The sequence below is a fragment of the Platalea leucorodia genome (assembly GCF_965183815.1).
Source record: "Platalea leucorodia genome assembly, chromosome: 24".
Classification (NCBI taxonomy): Eukaryota; Metazoa; Chordata; class Aves; order Pelecaniformes; family Threskiornithidae; genus Platalea; species Platalea leucorodia.
Genome location: NC_138846.1, coordinates 3,082,628 through 3,104,664, shown reverse-complemented (window position 1 = coordinate 3,104,664; position 22,037 = coordinate 3,082,628). Strand labels below are relative to the sequence as shown.

General features: G+C 45.6%; 1 protein-coding gene across 1 annotated transcript; it reads left to right on the top strand.

The window, feature by feature from the left end:
• The first annotated feature begins 4,287 nt into the window (after positions 1 to 4,287).
• LOC309600608 (methanethiol oxidase-like) lies at positions 4,288 to 20,950 on the top strand. Its single transcript, XM_082333026.1, has 12 exons — positions 4,288 to 4,556; positions 10,832 to 10,885; positions 11,970 to 12,082; positions 13,017 to 13,202; positions 14,772 to 14,892; positions 15,973 to 16,155; positions 16,251 to 16,429; positions 17,463 to 17,541; positions 18,044 to 18,165; positions 18,337 to 18,429; positions 19,430 to 19,548; positions 20,190 to 20,950. The coding sequence occupies exons 1-12, from the start codon at positions 4,553 to 4,555 to the stop codon at positions 20,350 to 20,352; spliced, it is 1,416 nt and encodes a 471-aa protein (XP_082189152.1). The 5' UTR covers positions 4,288 to 4,552; the 3' UTR covers positions 20,353 to 20,950.
• The last annotated feature ends 1,087 nt before the right edge of the window (positions 20,951 to 22,037 follow it).

Here is a 22,037-nt window from a genome sequence, read left to right as displayed (position 1 = left end):
GTCAGCAATTGTCAAATAAACTAAATGATGCCACCTACTGTAGTGGGTGTTGCGCAGCTGAATTCAATAGTGTTTATAGAATACGGGTGTGGCAAGGTTCCTATACAGCAATTAGAAAAATTGCAGTTTGTGCTTGGTTGGAATGTGTTGGGGTTTTTGTGATAACCTTGTGGTTATGCACTAAATATTAATGGTTAAATGTATTAACTACTCATGAATTGCATTAGGCGTATATCTTATGAAAAAATAATGCTGGGTTATTTCACAATGTAGGATTTACAATGCGCATTTAAAAGGCAATTGAATTTAATTTATGTCAGCATAAAAGGGGATTGAATTTAATTTATATTGACACCCTTAACTGTAGCTTTTATTAAAGAACGCTTGACTTTGCAAACACGATGGCCTCTTAATGTTTTTTCCTGATCGTAATTCTTCCCCAGGCCTTACTCTGCCCTCACCTTTGTGGTGTTTGCAGGTTTTTCCAGCTGTCCACTGGATGAGCTGACTCTGGCTCGTCACGTGGGGGGTTTTTCCTTTCCCATCCCCTTTAGAGGTGAAGGAGTCTGTCTCCAGTGGATTGCTCTGTTTTGCTGGGCTTTTTGTTTTGGGGGTTCATTTTTGTGTTGCGTTTGTTTGGATTTCTTTTCTTTTTTCCTTTGCTTTAATACTTTCTGCACAATCAAGAGAAGAAAGAAATAACATTGCTCATCTAAATGCAATAGTCTTTACTCAAGCAACATTCTCTATGTCGATTTTGCCTGAGGTTTGCAAGGTTTTCCCTGGTTTATAAAGATTCGTTTAAATTGACACAATGTTTTCATAAACATTAAAAGGATAAATCCTTGGTATTAAACTGTCTACCAAGGCAAACGCACAACAGGGAATTCTTAGTTGCTGTACTCTTTGACAATGACATTTAGATTTTTGTTCTCATATTCTTGTTTTGAAGAGAGGATTGAGATGCTTGGAGATGTTGCTTGTATTAGTTATGCAACTAGAATGAAAATATGAGTGCAATGTAAAGGTCCCGATCCTACTCTTGAAGAGGCTTTGCACTTTGTGTGATTGCGGGACGAATTATACAAACAAATCACATAACTTTTGGTTGCTTAATTCTGTAAACACGTTACTGAGTTCAAAAAGTCACCAGTAGTAAGGCAGACAGAAAGGTTAACAGCTGGCCGGTTTGAGACTTGTCCAGGGCATTGAAGAAAAGAAATAATTTCTAACCCAGACTGTAGCTATTTCACATCGGTTTATATGAACTTTCTGATATATGCTCGATCCAGTTTGTAATGGTTAATAATTATAATTCATTCTTTTTACGGTGCTTTTGTACAAGGACTCTCAACGAAAGACAAGGGACCCAATATTCCACACGCTATGCGTACGTAATCCACAGGACATCGGTTAAACTAGAGAGCTGACGGTTCATTTTTCCATTCTACTCGTAATTGAAAGAATCGGCATAATTGTTGGTAGATCCCATGCAGAATCTAAAGATTGAAACTAAAGAGTTTTCACATTATATCCACCTTGGAAGAATCCAAATCAAACATCTGAAAAACAGTCTGTTAAAACACAAGGACGAGCACCATGCTGTATCAGCTGAGAATGAGCTATACAAAATCCCCCAGAGAAGAATAAAAGTAAGAGCATTTGAAATCCTGGCCTTCCTACCTGGACTCATTCCATATTGCTCATGAAACGCGATGAAAACGTCGTGAGAAGTCGGGATGGGTCAGGTGCTGTGTCGTCCCGTGTTTCCAGGCTTGCTTTGAGAAGAAAACCGAGTTCTCTGTCCCGTGCAGCACTACTGAATGGCACGCAGAACAGGGGAGTGAGGCTTTTGGGGAACCTTTGGTACGTGAAGCAATGGGCTAGATAAACCATCTAGTCAGATTGTTTTGAACCGAATCAGAATTTACCTCAAGCATAATTTGGAGTTTGGATGCCATTAAAAGGCACGGGCCAGAAACACGTCTGTTTGGCCCTACCTACGTGTGTTTTGGTGCTGCCATCAATGTAATGATATATTATAACCATCTCTCAAGACAAGGCATGCCCATGTGGTGATAAAAGTATTCTACTTTGATAAAGTATGTTTGCGAATCTCAACGATGATACTTCAATGGGATTAATTTCTGGATGCAGGCTACAAAAATCAGGCCTGCGCTTGCCAGAAGCGTTGCAGGAGCCTGAGCTGCAACACGGGGTGTCACAGCAGCGAGAGCTGTATAGAAACCGGAGAAAGGTGGTGCGGTGCGGCTTCGCCTGTGAAGGGCTAGATGAAAGTATTTGTGGCTGCTGGTGTGGGTTGGTTTTTAACACAGCCCTGTTTCACTCAATGGGTTTTATCTCACGAGCTGTTTGTAATATTTTCACCAAGCTGTTCCCGACCGCCCCTTTGGCACCCACTTCTTTCAATCTCTAGCGTCTCTTCTGCAACTTCCCTGCTCCCGGCTGCCTCCGAGGCTGTTCCAAAGCCTCCGGGTGCGTACGAAGTCATCTGGGCCTTTCTCTGGTTTTGTGTTTGTGATAGGCACATCCCGAGGCGTGCAGCACATCCCGCTGCCTCCACAGCGGCATGAGGTGTGAGCCAAGGCTACTCGTGAGTTAATACACTGCGATCCTCATCCTGAGCAGTAACGCGTTCCTTGTTGGTCAGATAATTTAAAAAGAAGTAAACTGTTGCCTGATCGGTTTGCACATTTTTGTGTTGTTTGTATTTTGTGCTTCCCCTGCTCTCCGGCAGTATTACTTCTTGCACGGGACCAGTGGGTGTGTGGAGCTGGCCTGACCGTCCTCCTGCTCACCTCGAGGGCTAGCGCTGGTGATTTTGAGGGAGTCAGAAGTAGGTCATTGCTGAGAATGACTGAATTCCCACCCACTCGGCCTAAAATTCAGGTCATAGATCTTGTAACTGAAGTGATGTTTGTGAACTGCTGCCCGTCCTTGCAGTCCCTGTAGCGTCCGTGGGGTTCTTCGGGAGCACCCGGGTCTGATGCCTTCAGGTGGATCTGCAGGTAGCGTGCCATGGTGTCTCCTGAGAACATAGTCTCCCGGGTTTATGAAATAAATTGCTCGCATTTTTTAGTAGCGGCTTAAAAACCCACTGAATCAAGCTTATGCATAGTAAAGTAGTGTTTTAAAATGAAAGGTTAAGAAGGGAAGGAACTGTTGGACAGACAAGGCCGTATCTGAGGAGGAAAAGACCAGAAAGAGTGATAGATGTGCAAGGAACTCTTAATGAAAGAGGAACAGTCCAACGGACACTAAGGATTTGTGGGCAAAAATAATACCTTTTTTTTTAAAAAAAATTATCTTCTTTTTGAATCGGTTAGCAGAAGTAAGCCCATCAAATGAGATGAGAGAGCCAGGACTTGGATGGCCCATCACACTGTTCAAACACCTAACTACAGCTGGGGAGCACTGGAAACAAAATTTACAGAAAAGCATTTTTGAGCAATGTTTTGTTTGCACAAAATATTTAGCTAGCACCCTGGGGCAGTAAACAGGTTAACAGACTGCCTTTGTCTAATTTGCGATCAGGGAAAAAAGGCTCAGTTCATTAAATAAATCTAAAGAAATGGTTAGTTACAGGTTGGTTGTCAGCTCTCCCTGACACTCTCTGGGCTTCACGGAGGGAATTGCTTAAATAGTTCTAGCGTTTCCAGCACCGTTTACTTTTTCTGCTGGTGGCTTGTGTAAAAGGCAGAGGAGAGGTGGGACAGGGTTGTAAAATGCAGTAGCCTCTCTGGAGAATGCTTTGGAAATGGCAGAGGTAACGTTGTCTGGGAAAAAGTACCGTCCTTTAAAGACTCCATGGGAAATAACAGACTAATTCTTATTAGGGACAGTTTAGCAGAATCCCAGGTGGAATAAAGAGTGAAATCCAGATTTTCCAGTGCTGTGGGGCAGCTGTCAGTCGTGAAAGACTCTTCTTTAAGAAGTAATTCTGTGAAGTTTTCAGCAGGCAAGTTGTCTTTTTGTAGCCGCCTTGTTTAAGGGACTGAAGGGCCGCGAACTGTTAAAACCATTGCTGCCTGCCAAACCAGACGCAGTTGGGACCTGTGATCCGGTCTGGCACGCATTGACTCCTGGAGAACTTGAAACGTTGCCCAAAATTAAGAGTTGTAATGCACAGCTCTTTCCCCCGTTGCTGTTAGAAAGCGTGCAGACGCTCTCTGCGTGAGGGCGGTTCCTTGGGTCCAAAATACCCAGATAAACGTAGCTGGGATATAAACGGGGGCAGGCGGAGAGCGCAGCAGCGTCGGAGCCAGCTGCAGCAGGGGACGCGGGCTCCCGCAGAGCTTTGAAAGCTGCCATTACTCTGTCCCGGGAAGCAGAAGCTGAATTTCTGTCCCCGTCCTCCGACACTCCCAGCGGCGCTGGATCCTCCCCTTGGCAGTTTCTCTCCCCGCTCCTGCCCGCCCCTTTATTCCTCTATATAGGACCCTCTCCAGGCAGCTTTGGCTTCACAAAAATCCAGTCCGGGCAGCTGTGCCTCCTCTCGCGCGCACCCAGCAGCCGCAACGCCGGAGCCGACATGGGTAAGAGATGCAGCCTGCGGGTCCAGCCGGGCTCCGCTGCCTTTGGCTGAGCTTCTGCCCTCGGTTCGCGTGGTGGGCTGGTGAGGAGGGTGGTGGGCTGGTGAGGAGCGTGGTGGGGCTGGTGAGGAGCGTGGTGGGCTGGTGAGGAGCGTGGTGGGGCTGGTGAGGAGGGTGGTGGGGCTGGTGAGGAGGGTGGTGGGCTGGTGAGGAGGGTGGTGGGCTGGTGAGGAGCGTGGTGGGCTGGTGAGGAGCGTGGTGGGCTGGTGAGGAGCGTGGTGGGGCTGGTGAGGAGCGTGGTGGGGCTGGTGAGGAGCGTGGTGGGCTGGTGAGGAGCGTGGTGGGCTGGTGAGGAGGGTGGTGGGCTGGTGAGGAGCGTGGTGGGGCTGGTGAGGAGGGTGGTGGGCTGGCGAGGAGGGTGGTGGGCTGGTGAGGAGGGTGGTGGGCTGGTGAGGAGGGTGGTGGGGCTGCTGAGGAGGGTGGTGGGGCTGGTGAGGAGGGTGGTGGGCTGCTGAGGAGGGTGGTGGGGCTGGTGAGGAGCGTGGTGGGCTGGTGAGGAGCGTGGTGGGGCTGGTGAGGAGCGTGGTGGGCTGGTGAGGAGCGTGGTGGGGCTGGTGAGGAGCGTGGTGGGCTGGTGAGGAGCGTGGTGGGGCTGGTGAGGAGGGTGGTGGGGCTGGTGAGGAGCGTGGTGGGGCTGGTGAGGAGCGTGGTGGGGCTGGTGAGGAGGGTGGTGGGCTGGTGAGGAGCGTGGTGGGGCTGGTGAGGAGGGTGGTGGGCTGCTGAGGAGGGTGGTGGGGCTGGTGAGGAGCGTGGTGGGGCTGGTGAGGAGCGTGGTGGGCTGGTGAGGAGCGTGGTGGGCTGGTGAGGAGGGTGGTGGGCTGGTGAGGAGGGTGGTGGGGCTGGTGAGGAGCGTGGTGGGCTGGTGAGGAGGGTGGTGGGCTGGTGAGGAGGGTGGTGGGCTGGTGAGGAGCGTGGCGGGCTGGCGAGGAGCGTGGCGGGCTGGCGAGGAGGGTGGCGGGCTGGCGAGGAGCGTGGTGGGGCTGGTGAGGAGGGTGGTGGGCTGGTGAGGAGGGTGGTGGGCTGGTGAGGAGCGTGGTGGGCTGGTGAGGAGCGTGGTGGGCTGGTGAGGAGCGTGGTGGGCTGGTGAGGAAGGACGCGGGGCCGAAGCACAGCGTTTCCTCCAACTATTAAAAGGTTTACTTCTTTAAGCTGTTGAAACCCTCCTGTGGTTTTAAATAAGTAGCTTTAATGCTATCAGTAAATGCCTTTTATGGTACCATTAACGTCTCTTTTAGTACCTCAGCATTTAGAAACTGAAATAAGCGTTTAGACTTGCACCTCTGGTTGATTGTGAACGTGAATGACTCTTAGGAAGATTGTCGGGAAACTGAGGACCAGAATTTAACTTTTTGCTTATATTTTTGTGATAGACCATATAATTTTTATGGACTTTCATTTTTGGGTGCATGGACAGGAAGTGCAGGGAGGGGACTAAAACAGATGGCAGGTTTTTTGCACGCGAATGTATTATTGTGTCTTTTGCACGGGGGACGCTGTTACATTGCGATGTGACAGAACAGGGTAAGGTTGTCGACTTTAGTAAAAAAGGCCTGTATTTCACACACAAAAACAATGATGCTGACTCAGCAAAAGTGTCTGGTTTATCTGCCTAGGGTGACTGTTTATCTTTCTGTGCTTTTGTAGGGACTAATAGTGCAGTTCTATTTGTTTTGCTTTGCTTTCTAACAAACTGTAAGTTTCCGTGTGTAACCTGCGGTAACGACGGTTTTGTCGTGGCAGTCTGTAGGAAGTTGCTAGGCAGTGTGTGAACACTGTAAGTTAAATTAACAGTAAGTTAAAAACTGCACCTTAAAGCTTAAAGTAGCGTGATGGTGACTGATGGGTCACAGGCTTTCTTGGCGGTGTAGAACAAGTCTTGGACTGCTCTTCGAAAATTGGACAGATGATTAAAGTCTGCTTGCATGATTTGTTACTTGGAAAAGGACTTGTATTCCAGAAAGAATGTGCTGCTTTCGTCTCTGCTGTTCCGTAAGGCCTGTGTCTTGTCGTGTATATAGTACAGCTGGCATACTCAGTTCTTTTCTCCCCTTTGTGTGTTTATTTCAGCAGTTTAGCGCAGTCATACCAGAACCCAGATTTGCCTGCCTTCATTTTTTAAGACTTAAATGTTTAACCCAGGCATACACCTTAACTTCAGAGGACTTTCTGTTTACCCAGGCTCTGCAAAAAGCCCAGTTTGGCCCAGATTTATTCCACCCAACTTAAAGCTCTCAACAGAGGTGCCTAATTTATTGCCCCATTTCTCCTAACCTCCCTCTATAGAGTAACGAGTCTTAGGCACCTTCACAGGTTGTTTTAAGTGAGCTGAAGAACTCTGCTGCCACAAAATAGTGCATACAAAAAGACAACGTCTTTCCTGCTCCTTTCCTTTATTTCACGCTGTTAAACCCAAACTACCAAAGAACACTTCTTTCTTGTGTTAATAATTACTGAATTTACTATGCAGCTGCGCTTTATCGGGTGGGATATTTTTTTACAACGCTGTTACGCGTTGTTGTAAATCTATAAACCTCATTATCCAGACTACCGGTGACTCCAGGTTAATCTGAGTGTAGTTTGCTCGTGCTGCGGCTTCCTCAGAGGCTTTGCACATTGCTTCAAAACTTTTAACACGCTGATTAGGTAAGTAGAAATGGATTGGCCTTTTATTATAAAAAAAAAAAAAGCTACTTTCAGAAGTTTTTCATGAAACAATCTCCTAAATCTTGCTTTTCTAATGTTTTGTGGTATTTGTTGTCCTTTGGGATGATCTGTATTCCCCAACGTTTCTTTGTCCTGAGGAGCTCAGCATTTCTGAAGACTTTACAGCCCTTGGCAAGGCAAGAGGCGGCTCTGTCACCTGCCTGGCAAAGGAGGCGCTTGTACTCCGAGATGCGGAGCAACGCCGTGACTTGGCTCACCCAGTAACAGGGACGAAGGAACCCGGAGGTGTCTGGGCCGTTTCCCTGTGCTGCGACTGCTAGACTGGCGCATCCAGTCGTCATTCTTTGACCTTGCTCAGGATGCGATTTCACTCGGCGCTGTGGTACACCTTGGTGCCCAAAAAATGAGGGAAATGAAACATTTATTCTTTCCTGCCACCCAAAAGAGCGCGGTGTCTTTGCCACCATCAGAGAAGCTCCTTTAACATTTATGACATTGAGAACTGCCTCCTTTTTGTCTACAACTTACTGAGTGGATGGAAAGCTGCAGGCAGTCCCTCGTTATGCTTTATGAGGGAAATTATGGCTTACATATTTTCAGCTGTTGTAAGTGTAGCAAAATATCCCCAAACTGTGTTGTTGATTTGTACGGCGTTTTCCAGAGTGGCCCGTGGATCGTTGGTGGTGGCTCCTAAAGGATTGGGCAGCTGCCTTTGGTTTACTGTCCCTCCTGTTCTCCAAAAAGAGGAACAGAACAGATGGAAAGAGATGAAAAAATACAGAGCAAAAGGAAACTAGACTGCATTCCTCAACTCCCTTTGCTCTCCACAAGAGAGAATTGCTGTAGACAGCGGTTACAAAAGGAATAGTGATATTTTTACCAGCTTTTGGTGTGTATGTACAAATAACTGCACAGGAGTAAGGAGGAATCGCGCTTACTGTAACTTGTGAAAAAAGGAAAATGGTACAGTGAAGCAGTTAAAGCTCAATGCATGTGTTCTTCATGCCAAATTCCCACGCGAGCCGTCGGCGGTAGAGAAGGTGGGCTCTGTGGATGGGAAGCGACCCGTAAGAGAATTTGCCTGTGAAGGTGTAACGTACACTCCAGACAAAAAAATCTCCGTGCTTTTGTCCTCGCCGGAGTTTGCAGACCACGTGCGTGTGATAGAGCGTCCAGCTTCCTGGTATTCAAATCACTTGGTCAGCTGCCAGATTAATGGGGGATCTGGAACGTAACAAGTAGTATTGACATGTTTAACCATGGATTATTAACATAGAAATGTAAATATTATTGTTAACGTGTTGCTACAAGATGGTACAAATCATGGTTTCATGACAAAAACCTTATTTTGTATTCACAAATGAGCTTGGCATCGTATAACACGGAAGGGCTTGCGTCATCCGGGGATGTCTTCAGGCGGCGAGATACAATGGTTCAGAACAAAAGGGTGTTTGAACAAGATCAGAGGGAAAGGAGAAAAAAAAGTGTATGAGAAGAAGGAAGACAAAACGTTCATCATCTCGCTATATGTTTTCTCTGGAAAACAATTTGGCACAAATAATCTTTTTCTCAAAGTAATCTGCAGAAAACCGCATTTGCAATGCTAATTAAGCTGTGGTCGAACGCATACTGAGTTCCTGCTAATTTAGGTGATTGAGAAAATTGGAATAAAGTTTAAATTATGGCTTAGGCATAAATGGAACAAAGCAAACTTTATATTTTGTGTTTCCAGATAAAAATATTTCACAAAGAATGTGAAATTAAACCTAAAGTACTAAATTACTCCTTTTGAGAAGATCCGGTTTTTAAAGTTATGAGCCTCCACGTGCAGGGAGTGGATTGCTTGAAGCATTTTGCCTTCCAAGAAAGGCTCCAAAATGAAATGGGCGCTGGAGCCGTCACTACCCCTGGATTTGAAATCTGAGATCCGTGGCATTCGGAACAGAACTTGCTATGAACTTCTCTTTTTAAGTATCGGAGAATGGCAAGTAATTAGCGGCTTTGCTTGGTTGTATTACAGACACTTGCGGTACGGAGGGAGGCAACTATACTTTGTTTTTGCTTTTGTCAACCTGTATTTCACTTCATGTCACATTGAAAAAACATGTTGGCATCCTGCCGCACAGCACTTTTGTATTTTTGTGTTTTAAACAGCTGATTATATACTCCTTCCATTCAGGAACGGAGCAGAAGCTTCCCGGGTTGCGTTCAGGGGGCCTGCAGCTCCGTGACTCGAGAAGGGTAGAGGTTTATGGTGTCAGTTAAGCCTATAAACTTACAACATGTTGTAACTGCCCCTTAAAGCAATATTTCAGGGTAATATCGTCTTAATTCTAGCCAACAGTTTATTGCTGCAATCCTGAGCGTATATGTTCTGTTGACTGTGTTAGAGCAGAAATCACTGTGTACGAGGCTGTTTTAATGTAATTTTCACTTAGATCCAAACTGATACAGAAGGAGCTAAGAAATGTTTTAGAACTAAGCTGAAACGCTTATGAAGTATTACGGGTTAGTATGAGCCGTGCTTTATGCTTGCTGAGGATCAAGCTCTCAATTCTGGAAAATCCTAATACAGGAGTCCTGTCTGTTTGGGAGCGAACACCGCGCTTTCCAGACAGAGAAGCTGTAGGTAACAACTGCTGCAGCGCCCGTTCTCCGTGGAAGCGTTGAGGGTTTGTGCCCAGAGACACCCAGGTGCCTGGGCTGCCTTTGGCTCTCGGCGCGGGAGAGCCTTGCTTCTGTCTTCTGCCCCTGTAAAAGGAGACGTTCCTCCTGACGCAGAGCCCGGCCGTGAACCAGACGTGGTCCTTCTGCTTTTGCGGGGGTCTCTTCTCTGGGGGACGTTTAGATTCCCTTTCTAGCTTCCTAAAACTAGAGTTTCCCCCGCTAAGTTGTCTGAGTTGTGATGTAGCTGCCGTGCTGGAAGCGGTGAATGAGGAACGCCGGCTGACGGAGGGTTTCTGGCAGCTCTCACGGGGGCGTGGGAGCCGAGGTGGGGAGCTGAGGCTTTAATGGAGAGAAGGCAGAATCGTTCATAATTCCCCTTCCTCTCGTCCTTTCTGGTCACCTGCAGCATCACCTCTTACCCAGGCTGTAAATCCTCAAAAATAACCACTTCTTCAGCATTTATACGCAGAGAAAGACTGGAGGCTTTCCAGTAATAATAAAATGGGTTGTTCAAATTGGGCAATCTGTCTACTTACTCATCTGGCAGTGATTCAGCAGCTCTCTGTAAAACATTTAACACAATTTTCTTAAATCCCAGACCCTTGTCATATATGAATGTGCTTTAAAATTGTGAGGCTGAACTCACTGAAATGAACGCCCAAATTTCCCATTATTTTTGAGCGTGGAGTGTCATATTGTGTATATATTCAGAAATTCAAGTAACCTCAGCACTGACTGGAGTCAGCGAGACTTACAGGTGTTTGGCAATGTAGAAACTGGATCTAAGATTTGTCAATCTCTGAATGCAAAGCCAATGTCCTCTTAGAGATACACTTTAAAATAATTTGGAGATTAACAGAACTTCTTTTTTTTTTTTCTTCAATCAGCAAAATGCGGAGCCTGTGGTCCAGGATATGCAACTCCTCTGGATGCCATGAAAGGCAAGTACTCTAACATCTTTTCTAAAAGCAGGCCATCAGTAAAGGAATTGTTTTCAAATTAGATGAAGACTAGGTAGATGCCTTCCAGACCGGCTCATTAATTAGCAAGGCCAAGGAGACTTTCAATATCAGAAGAGATTTTATTTCATTTTGCACCCAGCTCTGGGCAAAACATGCAAGCTCTGTTACCGTGAGTTCACTAACTCACAGCACTGAAACCAGCTGGGTCTGGGTTTGGATGTATGCATGGCTATAAGATGTTAACATTCAACAAACCATTCTGTTTTTCTATGCTGCAAAATAGAGCTTTGCTTAAAGAATATTGGGGGCAAGTGTTTAACCCCCCAGAAGAAAGTTTCATTGGTGTTTTTGGATGGAGACCTTAACAGACTGCCCTCAGACGCTCTCGTAAAAACAAGTGCCTGTCTAGGACAGAAGAAGGGAGAAGAGGAGAAAGGATGGGGTATGCTGTGTGACACAGTTCGATGGCAAGCTTCTCATCCACCTGTAGCTGTGCGAAAGTTGTGTTCTGTTCTTCCCAGCAGCGTCTGCCTGAATCCTGAACCTCACGAAAGCCCTTGAGGCGTTTTGCTGTAGCTTTTAATAGTGTCAGAACTTCACCTTGAGACCTTTAATATATTTTAAAAGCCTCAATTTTATAGATTGTAGTAAGTAGGCTTTTGGCATAGGTGGATTGAAATCTGGGCCCTGGCAGCAGGGAGTCATCACTTGTGTAACTGGGGAAAGCAGAGGCTTGACGTGGCTTTGCAGATGGGAAGGTGGTCTCCAGTACCGTCCTTTTCCAGGGAAATAATTGCGTCCCCAGGGCCTCTTACAGCGGGAGGGCAAGGGAGTGGGAAGGCCCCACAGCTGAACGAGCACCTTCTGGCGATTTCTGGCTGCTCAAACCATACCCTACTGGTGTTTCTCCATAAAATGGCAATACGGGGGTTCAGCTTCCTAGGAAGAATCGCAATTGACAGTTGGAGAGATTAAATCCAGAGAAGATTCTCTTAAAGTTAACCACAGCTTTTTGTAAAAATGGTTTCTTCTGATGCGTTAAACAAGACTCCTACCTTGAAAGGTCCCCGGGAGGAGATTGTGTACCTGCCTTGTATCTACAGAAACACCGGGACGGAGAAACCTGACTACCTGGCCACTGTGGATGTTGACCCCAAATCTCCACACTACTGTCAGGTACCCGTGTGTAGAATGGCTCCGGTGCTCCGTTTTCTAGGGTGGTGAACATTTGGGTTCACATAATCATTTTCCAGTGGATATTTGTGTTGAGAACCAATCAAATCCTCTGCTGCTTTTCTTACTAGGTTACTCAAAGCTAACATTTGTCTTGTTAGTCGCAAGACACTTTCAGAGCATTTTTGTGCTTGGTATTTGAATAGCTCTTTTTGTAACACAATTGCTGATTTGTACTGAGCATGAGTATTGAGCTCTGGAAGGTGATATTTCCTCGGGGTGCGTCAGTAGCATAGACAGAGCTTATAATGTGGGCTGTCTGGTACCCTGGGAAATCCGACACACTAGGCCTTATAAATCCAAACCATTTACTCCATAACTGGCAAGCTGTGGGTAGGTAGCTACCAACATACCAGATCCAAACTACTGCTTAGGGTTTTATTGTGGAGCAGTGGAGGAAACAAATCTCCTAAAACTTGGACAAAACGTAGCTGTAATCTTTCAACTTGTCTTAGTTATGCGGTGGGGAAGTAAAAATCAGAAGCAAGAGTGCAAATTAACATGTCAGCTTGCTACAGTCGGCCCCAGTCGTAATCAGGTAAATCTTGTAAAGTCAGAGACTTGCAGCACGTGGACAAGTGATGGTTTTTCTGTTGCTTCTTCCATATCATTATTACATGTCTCCTTAATTAGAGTCTTTTAATTAATTTAATAGCATGCAACATTTAACAAATGCTGTGCAATCATGATGTCCAACTTTCTTCTCCCACTTCACAGCTTCAGCTCTGCATATCTCAAGCTGAATCTGCTTCCTGAATAACAAATAGCAGTTTCCTTCTGCTCTTTATTAATTTATGCTTTGACATAAAGACCCATTTCTTTGCCTAGGGGAAGAACTATGCCCGACTGAATCTTAAGCCTGTCTCTGTGTTTGTAGGTGATCCATCGCCTGCCCATGCCGAATCTTAAGGATGAGCTCCATCATTCAGGGTGGAATGCCTGTAGCAGCTGCTTTGGGGATGCCACAAAGAGAAGAAATCGTCTGATTCTACCGAGTCTGATCTCTTCTCGCATTTACGTGGTGGATGTGGGAACAGACTTGCGAGCTCCTAGAATCCATAAGGTATATTTAGATAACTTTAAGCTGGGGTTTTATTGCTCGTATTTTGACCAAGAGACACTGATTTTATGAATTCCAACTTCAAATTAGAGAGTCAGAACAGTTATGGAAGCTTTTGTCAAATATTAGGAACCTGTGGGAGTTTCGAAACTCCTACAATTTATTGATAAACTACACACAAAAATCTCGCACTAAAGAAATAGGAGTAAATGTGGTGTCAAACACTCAAAAATTAGGCAGTTCCAGAATTCAACCTGCCTCTGCAGTGTGAATTTCAGTCGAAGCAGTTGCACAGTGTTATTGGTTTTGGCTACAGGGTCACGAGGCAAACTCCTACCTGACACATTCAGCTGGGCATACGCAGATTGTATGGCTTTCAGAGATGAGTTCAAATTTGATTGGATTTTCACTGAGCAAAACCAGATCTCTTCCGTAAAGGACACCTCCTCCTTGATTCGTAATCCTTGGTTCCTAAATGTATGATAAGAAGATTTTTTAAAAGAAAAAATTAAGAAAATATTTTAATGTGGGGAAATGAACATTATTTTAAATCTCTTGTTTATGGAAACGACTGAAATTTTTCCAGAATAAAACTTCCACTGCAATAGAATTCATTTGGCAGAGATACAGATAGTGGCATAGATACAGGTTCGGACATAGACTTGCACTTTTCCATGTCTGCCTGTTTAGATTCTCTTTACAGTCAATGAAAAAAAATAGGCATTGTTGGAGTCAGATTTGTCTAACCTAGTTTAGAAAACTGTTTTAGGGTAAAGGAATTGTGTCTTACGCGTGTTTGTTTCTTTTCACTGACTACAAAGTAAGCATAGAGGATTAGCTTGGATGTAAACGTATACACTGTCAGCTCTGTACTTGGTCAGGTGAATCCCGCAGCAATGTGGGAAACTTCAGTACAAAGCTGCAGGTTTGGCAGAGACAAATTAAGTGATCAAAACCATATTTTGAAGGCAGGTCATAACGTGGAAGGTAAGGAAACTTGTAAGTGGTCTTTTGTCCCACCCCACCTGCCTGCGAATACTCATTCATAGTCTTTCAGTTCTGAGTTCTTTAGAACCTTGCCAGCCTTTAACTGTTAATGCAGTGGAATAAAACCCCCAAAGGTCTCTTCTCGTACAGTGAATTTGGTTTCAAACTGAGTCTCTGGCACGCCTCAAAGATTTTTTTTTCCCCTCTGAACTGCTAGTACTCCAGTGAGAGCGGATGTCTGAACGCACACAAGTGGTGTTTCTGCCACTGATACTAATTAAAACAAACGCAGATGTCAGTGTTTCACTGATGCAGGAATTAGGCTGATTCTAACCATTCAACTCTTGCTGTTTCTGTTTTTGAGAAGAACAAATAAATGTCAGGGATGATACTGTATTACTGGGCAGAGTAGAAAGCGGGAGGTGGCAGGTACTCAAAAAATGAAGTAGCAAAAGAAACAATCCCCCTCACGTATGCCATTCCCACTCCTTCCTCACTCTTTGAGACTTGAACTCTTGGAGGTGAGCTGGTATTCTGTAGCCATCGCAGAGAAGGTGACTGTGACTCTGTGTGCGCTCATTTTAGGTTGTTGAGCCAGTGGAGTTGTTCTGGAAGGGTAACGTGGCTAATCCTCACACCTCTCACTGTCTGGGCAGTGGCGACATCTTAATCAGCTGCTTGGGAGACCCTTCTGGCAACGGAAAAGGTATTAATCCCCTTCCTTACTCTAGAAAAGTATTTGTGGTACTGAAGTATCACACTCCCAAAGTACAGGCTGCAAAGCTAGAAGCATTGTGAAGAGCTTACGGTCCTTTTGTGCACCTAACCATTCAGCGCTTGCTTCTGTAGCTATCGAGTAAATACTTCGGTTACCAGGTAAGCTGTTCGGACATGGCTCTGCCACAGCAGCTCAGACCTGGCGTGGAGGAACCTCTGTGGGACTGCTGATGAGTTCAGCTTCCGTGTCTCAGTCTTTCAAATATATTGCTAAAGACGACCAACTCTAGTGGTTATAATATGAGCAAGAAACCCATTAACATTTCTCTTGGGCCCCTTCAGCACAGAGCGAGGGAGAATTGCTTTTGAGCATAATCTCTATCAGCTCACTATTTGTGGCTTGGCCTTGAAAGATTCTGTTGCCAACCTAAATCCTCTTGTCTCATTGTCTAATGAAAATTAAACCTTTCAAGCTATTCTAGATTGCATTTCCTATTGAAAACTTCTGAAGGATTCTTGCGTATAAATTTTGTTACCTATTCAGATGTAAAACACCTGACATTTAAAGAGAAATACTAGCTATTAGGAGAAATGTACTTCAGATGGTAAGTGGTGAACCCTGCTCCTTTTCGCAGGGTTTGTCTCTTCTGGATCGTGGGCAAACATGTCCTTGAATAGATGCGTATTATGCACGTAATTCAAGGGTATTGGTGGCAAGCAAAGAAAAACAGAGGTGGCTCCTCCAGGATCTTCTTTAAGCTATCTCTTAATTGAAATGTACTCTAGGAGGCTAACTGATTTATTGAAACGACTTGAGTGGAAATAGAGCCAACTGGAGCTTAAAAAATTCATGACAACATGATGAAGTTCTTTAAAAATCCAGCTTTCATTTCCTTTAGTCCATAAAAGCAATAGCAACAGAATCACAAAATTTTCCTTAAGCACAAGAGTTGCATTTTACAGCGTGTTTAGAAAACAGACATTTATATATTAATATATTATTTATCTTATTTAAAGCTGTGAATCTGTGTGAATGTCTTCAAGCAATTTTCTTTGGTTTTTATATCAGGTGGCTTTATTTTGCTGGACGGAGAGACCTTTGAAGTGAAAGGAAATTGGGAGAATGGGGAAAAGGTCCCCGCCCTGGGTTATGACTTCTGGTATCAGCCACGACACAACGTCCTCATGAGCACCGAATGGGGAACCCCAAAAGTCTTGGCAGATGGGTTTAACCCAGCTGACGTAGAGAGAGGTGAGGGAGCATTTGTTTAAACTCTCAGAAGTAAAAGTGATTCTTTGTTAAACTAATACTTTCTCTGCTTATTTTTGTCTGACCTGATCCATTAGGGCATTATGGCCGCCGGATTAATGTGTGGGACTGGAGCACTCACACCTACATTCAGGCAATTGACTTGGGGGAGGGCTCCATACCTTTGGAGATCCGATTCCTCCACAGTCCGGATGCTGCAGAAGGCTTCGTTGGGTGTGCTCTGAGTGGTACAGTGCATCGCTTCTACAAGACGGAGGTAAGTGATGAAAGCCATGGCAAACGCAGAAACTCAAACCTGGTTGTTTCAAAAATCCACCAACGGCTTAGGAAAAGTAGAATTCTGATTAAAAAAAATAGGGCTCCTAATTGCAGTCTAATTCTAGGCAAGCTGTAACGTTGTGTCAGAGGGCAAACCTGCACGCATACGAGCCAATGCGTGGCTTTCTGGAGCTGCCGTGTAGTCCCTCATCTTTGAGCAATTGCAGCTGGTAGGCGTTTTGAGTATCTCTGCAGCCCCGTTGCTGATGTGCAGCGTGCAGATCTTCAGCAGCCTGATCCTGAAGGGAAGCGAAGTTTAAGAGGTCGTGGTGCTGGGCTGTCAGCCCCATTCCGACTCCTCTGCCCTCCACAGTAACTTGTTGATCATTTTAATCACAGTTAATGAATTGTGAAAGTCTCAGAGAGGGAAAGGTCTTGTCAATGACAGGAACATTAGTGATCGCTTGAACACGGGACAATCTAATGAACACGTGCGCTGAGGAAACAGCTGCAGCATTAGCTCGAGAGCTTGCTTTCTGGCCTGCAAGCTGGTCAACAAACATGTGTCAGTTGGACAGGTAACGAGAACATGGGAAACCTGTCACCAGTGTCAGTGTGTGCTGCCTGCTGCTCAGCCAGTGTTTGGAAGCAGAGGGAAGACCTGAAGGCAGAGGAGGGAGGGAAAGCAATGGGATCACGGACAGGGGAGTGGAGCTACTGCCATTTCAGAGGGCAAGCTGGAGACGGATAGGACACCAAACTGTAGGAGATTAGTGGTCTTTAGTTCTGCTACTGTTACAGCAATCCGTTCGAGACGTTGCAGGGTATAATCATTAACATTCTCGCTGGCACTATAGTTACCATCCTCACCCCTTGGTAACACTTATTTGCAGTGTGCATATCGCCTCTTTACAGGCCCTGTTAAATAAATAGCACTATTTGCTTCTCCTGCCTCTGTCGTGCATAGCTGAGCCCTCTTGGCTGACATCAAGGCAGTAATGATGCTGTGTTCTCTCCTGTGCCTTCTGCAGAAAGGAGACTGGGCAGCCGAGAAGGTGATCGAAGTACCCAGCAAGAAGGTGCAAGGATGGCTTCTCCCTGACATGCCTGGTCAGTGTGAGCATGTTTGGAAAAGAAATGGGGTGTTGTCCTTTTCAGTTCCCTTGTACAGCGCAGGTTTTTTGCAAAATCTTATCCTTAAATGACAGAGACTTCCCTTGTAAAATACTAAATTTCTGTTTGGGTCCTTTGTGTAACACTTCTGATGTAACCAAATTAGCCTTGCTTATGCGCCACCAATAGCAGATTGTCAGACCTCTGCTCCCGCGCTGCGCAGTGCCTGAGGTCAGTTTCTCTAGAAAAATACTTGGAGTTTGGGTCTTTCAGCATGAGCTCGCAGTATCCAGGAATGGTCCTGGGAATGCTGGTAGAGCCTGAACTGCCTTTGAGTAGGCGCTGGGTTTCCAAGGATGATTGTGTTTGTTCAACCCATGTCTTAACATGTTGTCCTGAGGCTATTATGACTAGAATTTTGAAAGATAATAGGCTTGTGGTCTTGTTTGTTGCTGGTCCTGTCCGTTTCCTGACTTTGTTACTGAATATTTTCTTGAAGGTCTTATTACTGATATCCTCATCTCGCTGGATGACAGGTTCCTGTATTTCAGCAACTGGCTGCACGGAGACATCCGCCAGTACGACATCTCCAACACCCGCAAGCCCAAGCTGGTGGGACAGGTAAGCCAGCATCAGAAAAGCTGTCGTGTGCAAGGGCAGTACAGTCGTCTTCTTTCCTTCTTTTTTAAAAGGAGAAAAAGTCAATTTACTTTTGCTTGAGAATTGTCACTGTATTGCTTTCATGTCCCTTTGAGAGTCGTCACCTGTTCTCACACATTCCCTCGGTTCCAGGTGTTTCTGGGAGGCAGTATCACAAAAGGTGGGCCTGTAACTGTAGTGGAGGACAAGGAATTGCAGTGCCAGCCAGAGCCATTTGTGATCAAAGTAAGTTTTCCTAACATGCATGTTGTCAGTGCTCAGCTAATCGTAATCCATTTTGAAATATCTCTACACCTCCGCCCAATGTACAACATATAAAGCCATATCTGGGGTAGTGTGTATCTTCGCTTACAGCCTGGGCAGGGATCACATTTCAGCATGGGCTGGAGCTTGGAAATCCTGGAGAGTGTTCTGGGTCCCTGGTGGAATTGGACAAGCTGTTCAGCTGTACTGAAGCCTGTGTAATTACATCTTCCCTGCTGTTGTTAGCTAGCTAATTTAAAGCTAATGCAGTGTGTATTCATCACACTGCCGTCGTTGCCTCTGATGATCTTGCAACGACTGATGGTCAGAGCACTAAAGGAGCTCATTCTGCAGTGGGGGGCGGTGCGTGCGTGTGTGTAAAGAGTTCGATGGCACCTGGCATCGTGACAGAAAAATGAAAGAGCGTTAATTGTCTCTGGTCGTTATCAATGTGCATTAATATTATCACTGTCAAGGCAGCTACCTATGGAAAGTCTCGTGGGACGTGCAAGAACCGAATGTGGTCATGGCTGAGATCCGTTGGCCGCTGAAGGCAGTTTCAGGAAGCTCCACGTACTCCTTTTCTTCATAGCGCAGATCGTGACCTAGCTGCAGGGCAGACATGTTCTTATTTGCAGCTGTGTTATGCGACCCATCTCTTGATTTTTGACGCTTCCATCCAAGTACAGCAACCTGAACACTTCAGCCCTTACTTTCTTAGGTTACTGGTTCTGTGAATTAAGTGGAACTCATCTGGATGGGCCTTGAGGCTCCCCATTAATAAGGAATAAGACTCCCAATAAAAACTGTTCTCTCTCCAAAACAGGGGATTTGGTGCTCTTGTGTCAAGGATTTGAGTGCTGGATGGTCCCCTGAGTAGCAGAACTGCCGTGCTGTTTTGTTTCTCCTTGCTGTTGCATTTCTTCTGTTCAACCTCCGTGGCAGCTTGTCTTGAGCACCTTGTTCTCCATTATAATTTTAGGGGAAGAGAGTGCCGGGTGGGCCTCAGATGATTCAGCTTAGCTTGGACGGGAAGAGATTGTATGTCACCAGCTCTCTCTACAGTGGATGGGACAAGCAGTTCTACCCAGATCTTGTCAGGTAAGAAAACTTTGGTAAACAAGGATGACTGTACAAGCCCATGTTCAAGATTTCTTTCTTAAATAGTGATACGTGTGTACCAGCTGGTGTACAGAGCAAAGCTTCCCCGCAGAATCAAGTAACTTTTTACACACAGCCTGCCAACCTAGATGTTTCCCCCCCTAGCCAGAATCCATCCCTGCTCAACAGGCACACAAAAGTTGGGGTCTGCACACACTATGTGTTGAAATTGTGATCTGTTTGGAAGTAGATGAGAATGGGAAGAAGCCAGTGACGTGACCCAGCCTCCTGGAATCCCTAGTACTTCCAGGCTGCCTTTGAGTGTATCAGCACGACTCTGGTTTTTGAAATTAAAGAAAGGAGAAGATGATCTTCCAGATGGCCACAGGAGGGCACAGTGCAGCTTGCCTATTCCTTTATAAGTAACAACAGCTATTAATTTTCCCTCATTCATTGCTAACTTGAGGTTGCAGGTTTCACTGAGGCGATGTAACTCACTTCTGAGGCTTGCTAAGCCCCAGTTTAAATCTGGGGTTCTTCCCATTTATAGTAAACGAAGACAAATCCTGCCCACATATGGAAGAGAAGAGCAACAGACATGAATCCTTTTCCCAATATCTGTTTTCTTGTCCCTTTTTCAGGGAAGGCTCTGTTATGCTGCAGATTGATGTGGATACTGAAAGAGGTGGATTGAAAGTGAATAAAAACTTCCTAGTGGATTTTGGGAAGGAACCTGATGGGCCTGTCCTAGCTCATGAGATTCGTTACCCTGGTGGAGACTGTACCTCTGATATCTGGATGTAATTGTTGTGTGGAGCCGTTTTCTTTTTTTTTCTTTCAGTCTTTTTTTCTCTTTCTCCCTGTCTCCTCCCTACCCTCCGCTTCCCTTTGGTGTAGGTGACTTGGTTCAGCTGGAACTTTGTTCGCTATCTAAATTTAGACTTCCATTAGGGTGAGCCACAGAAGCTCCACTTTCTTCTCATTCTGAGGCAGCCAAGTGAATCTCTCTGGAACGTGATACACACCTCATTTTCTCTGCTCCTTCCCCTTTCCTAAGGTCCTGTGTAATCACTGTTGACTGTAGGTTTCAAGGCCGAGGTCACCAGTCTTTTAAGGACTGTTTGCCGTGCTTGGTGCCACTTTGCCTTGCCACTGTTTGCCCTCCCACTGTTTGTTGGTGGAGAAGCTGTTCCTAAATAACTCCGTAAGAAGGATACATTCCATGGGCTTGCCCCAGAGCAAGAGCGTCCTGTCCGTGCCAAGTTTAATGTGCTCATAAAGTCATCAGTGCTTTACAGCAGACACAGCACAAGAATCACGCGTATCTAATCTGAAGCCACGTGTTTCCGGAGCTGGGTTATAGTTTAACGTTTGTGCTCTGATGTTATAAAAAATAAACAATAAAATTGTTCTTCAAGACAGGTGGAACTGCACATTTTTTTTTCTTTTTAGCATTTCAGCATTTTCTATTTCAAAGAACACAAATGTAAGGTCATTTCAGAAAGTAACAATGCCTTTTGTCTAAAAATTCTTTGGTGAGGAATTTATTCTTGCTGAAGCCACCTTTGTTCCCATTATTGCAAGCAAAGATTCTCTTCCATTTTCTAAGACTGGAGAAAACTGCAGAAGACTTTTCTGCGCGCTGCCGAAGCGAGGTGATGCTAGCAGCAGGTGTCTTACAGGTGCCTTTCAGGTGCCTTGCAACTTCTTGAACAGACACGCACTGACAAACCCACCCTTTCTTCTCTTGCCAGTTCCTGATGCATCTTCCCGAAGCTGTTCCTTGGGTCTGATTCTCTTTTCTGCCTCTCTGGATCTGTTGCTTTCCCATCTGTGTCCATTGCTGGCCTCTGCCGTTTCCTGCTGGGCTTTAGCGTTGCCAGTTGTAACGCTGGAATCACATCAGCAGTGTCGGAGGAGCGGCGTGTTTATGGGGCTTCCCGCTGGAGCCTTTTGGCTGGGCTTTTTCCGACTTTTACTGTGCTTCCATGGCAAAATCCTCATCTAGCTGACAGATCTTACTTTATAGTCAAGACTTCATTCTGTACGTAGCTGCTTGCTGTCTTGCCTAACATATTTGGAACCAGGCTTTGAGAGTTCAATTCTGTGTTTTTAACGTAGGGCAGCCGGACTGCGGCCACTCTTTGAAACCTGCGACAAGCAGTCCCGTTAGCACCTTGTGAAGCCAGGTCTAACTGACACGGCGTTGCAGCCACCTGTGTCTGATGTAAAAGCCCATTTTCAGCAGCTTCTTGTTAGAAACGGGTGATGTTTAAACCATCTTGCTGCAAGGACCCAGAACAGAAGTACAGCTCGGAGTTTCTCTGTGCTAGCTATTTTAGGCCATGATTTTCCACAGATCACAAACCTGATGGTGAGGGGGCCCTTGGGTCTCTTCTCAGCCCGTCAATGTGTTGCAGGGTGACCGAGGTCTCTCATTCCAGTGGCAGTGAGCGCTCCAGTCTGAGTCCCGTCCTGAAATCTCACTT

Coding starts and splice junctions, on each gene's coding strand:
- LOC309600608 (XM_082333026.1), top strand. Junction 16,156..16,250: donor CCCAGCTGACGTAGAGAGAG/GTGAGGGAGCAT, acceptor CTGATCCATTAG/GGCATTATGGCCGCCGGATT. Junction 19,549..20,189: donor TTCTACCCAGATCTTGTCAG/GTAAGAAAACTT, acceptor TCCCTTTTTCAG/GGAAGGCTCTGTTATGCTGC.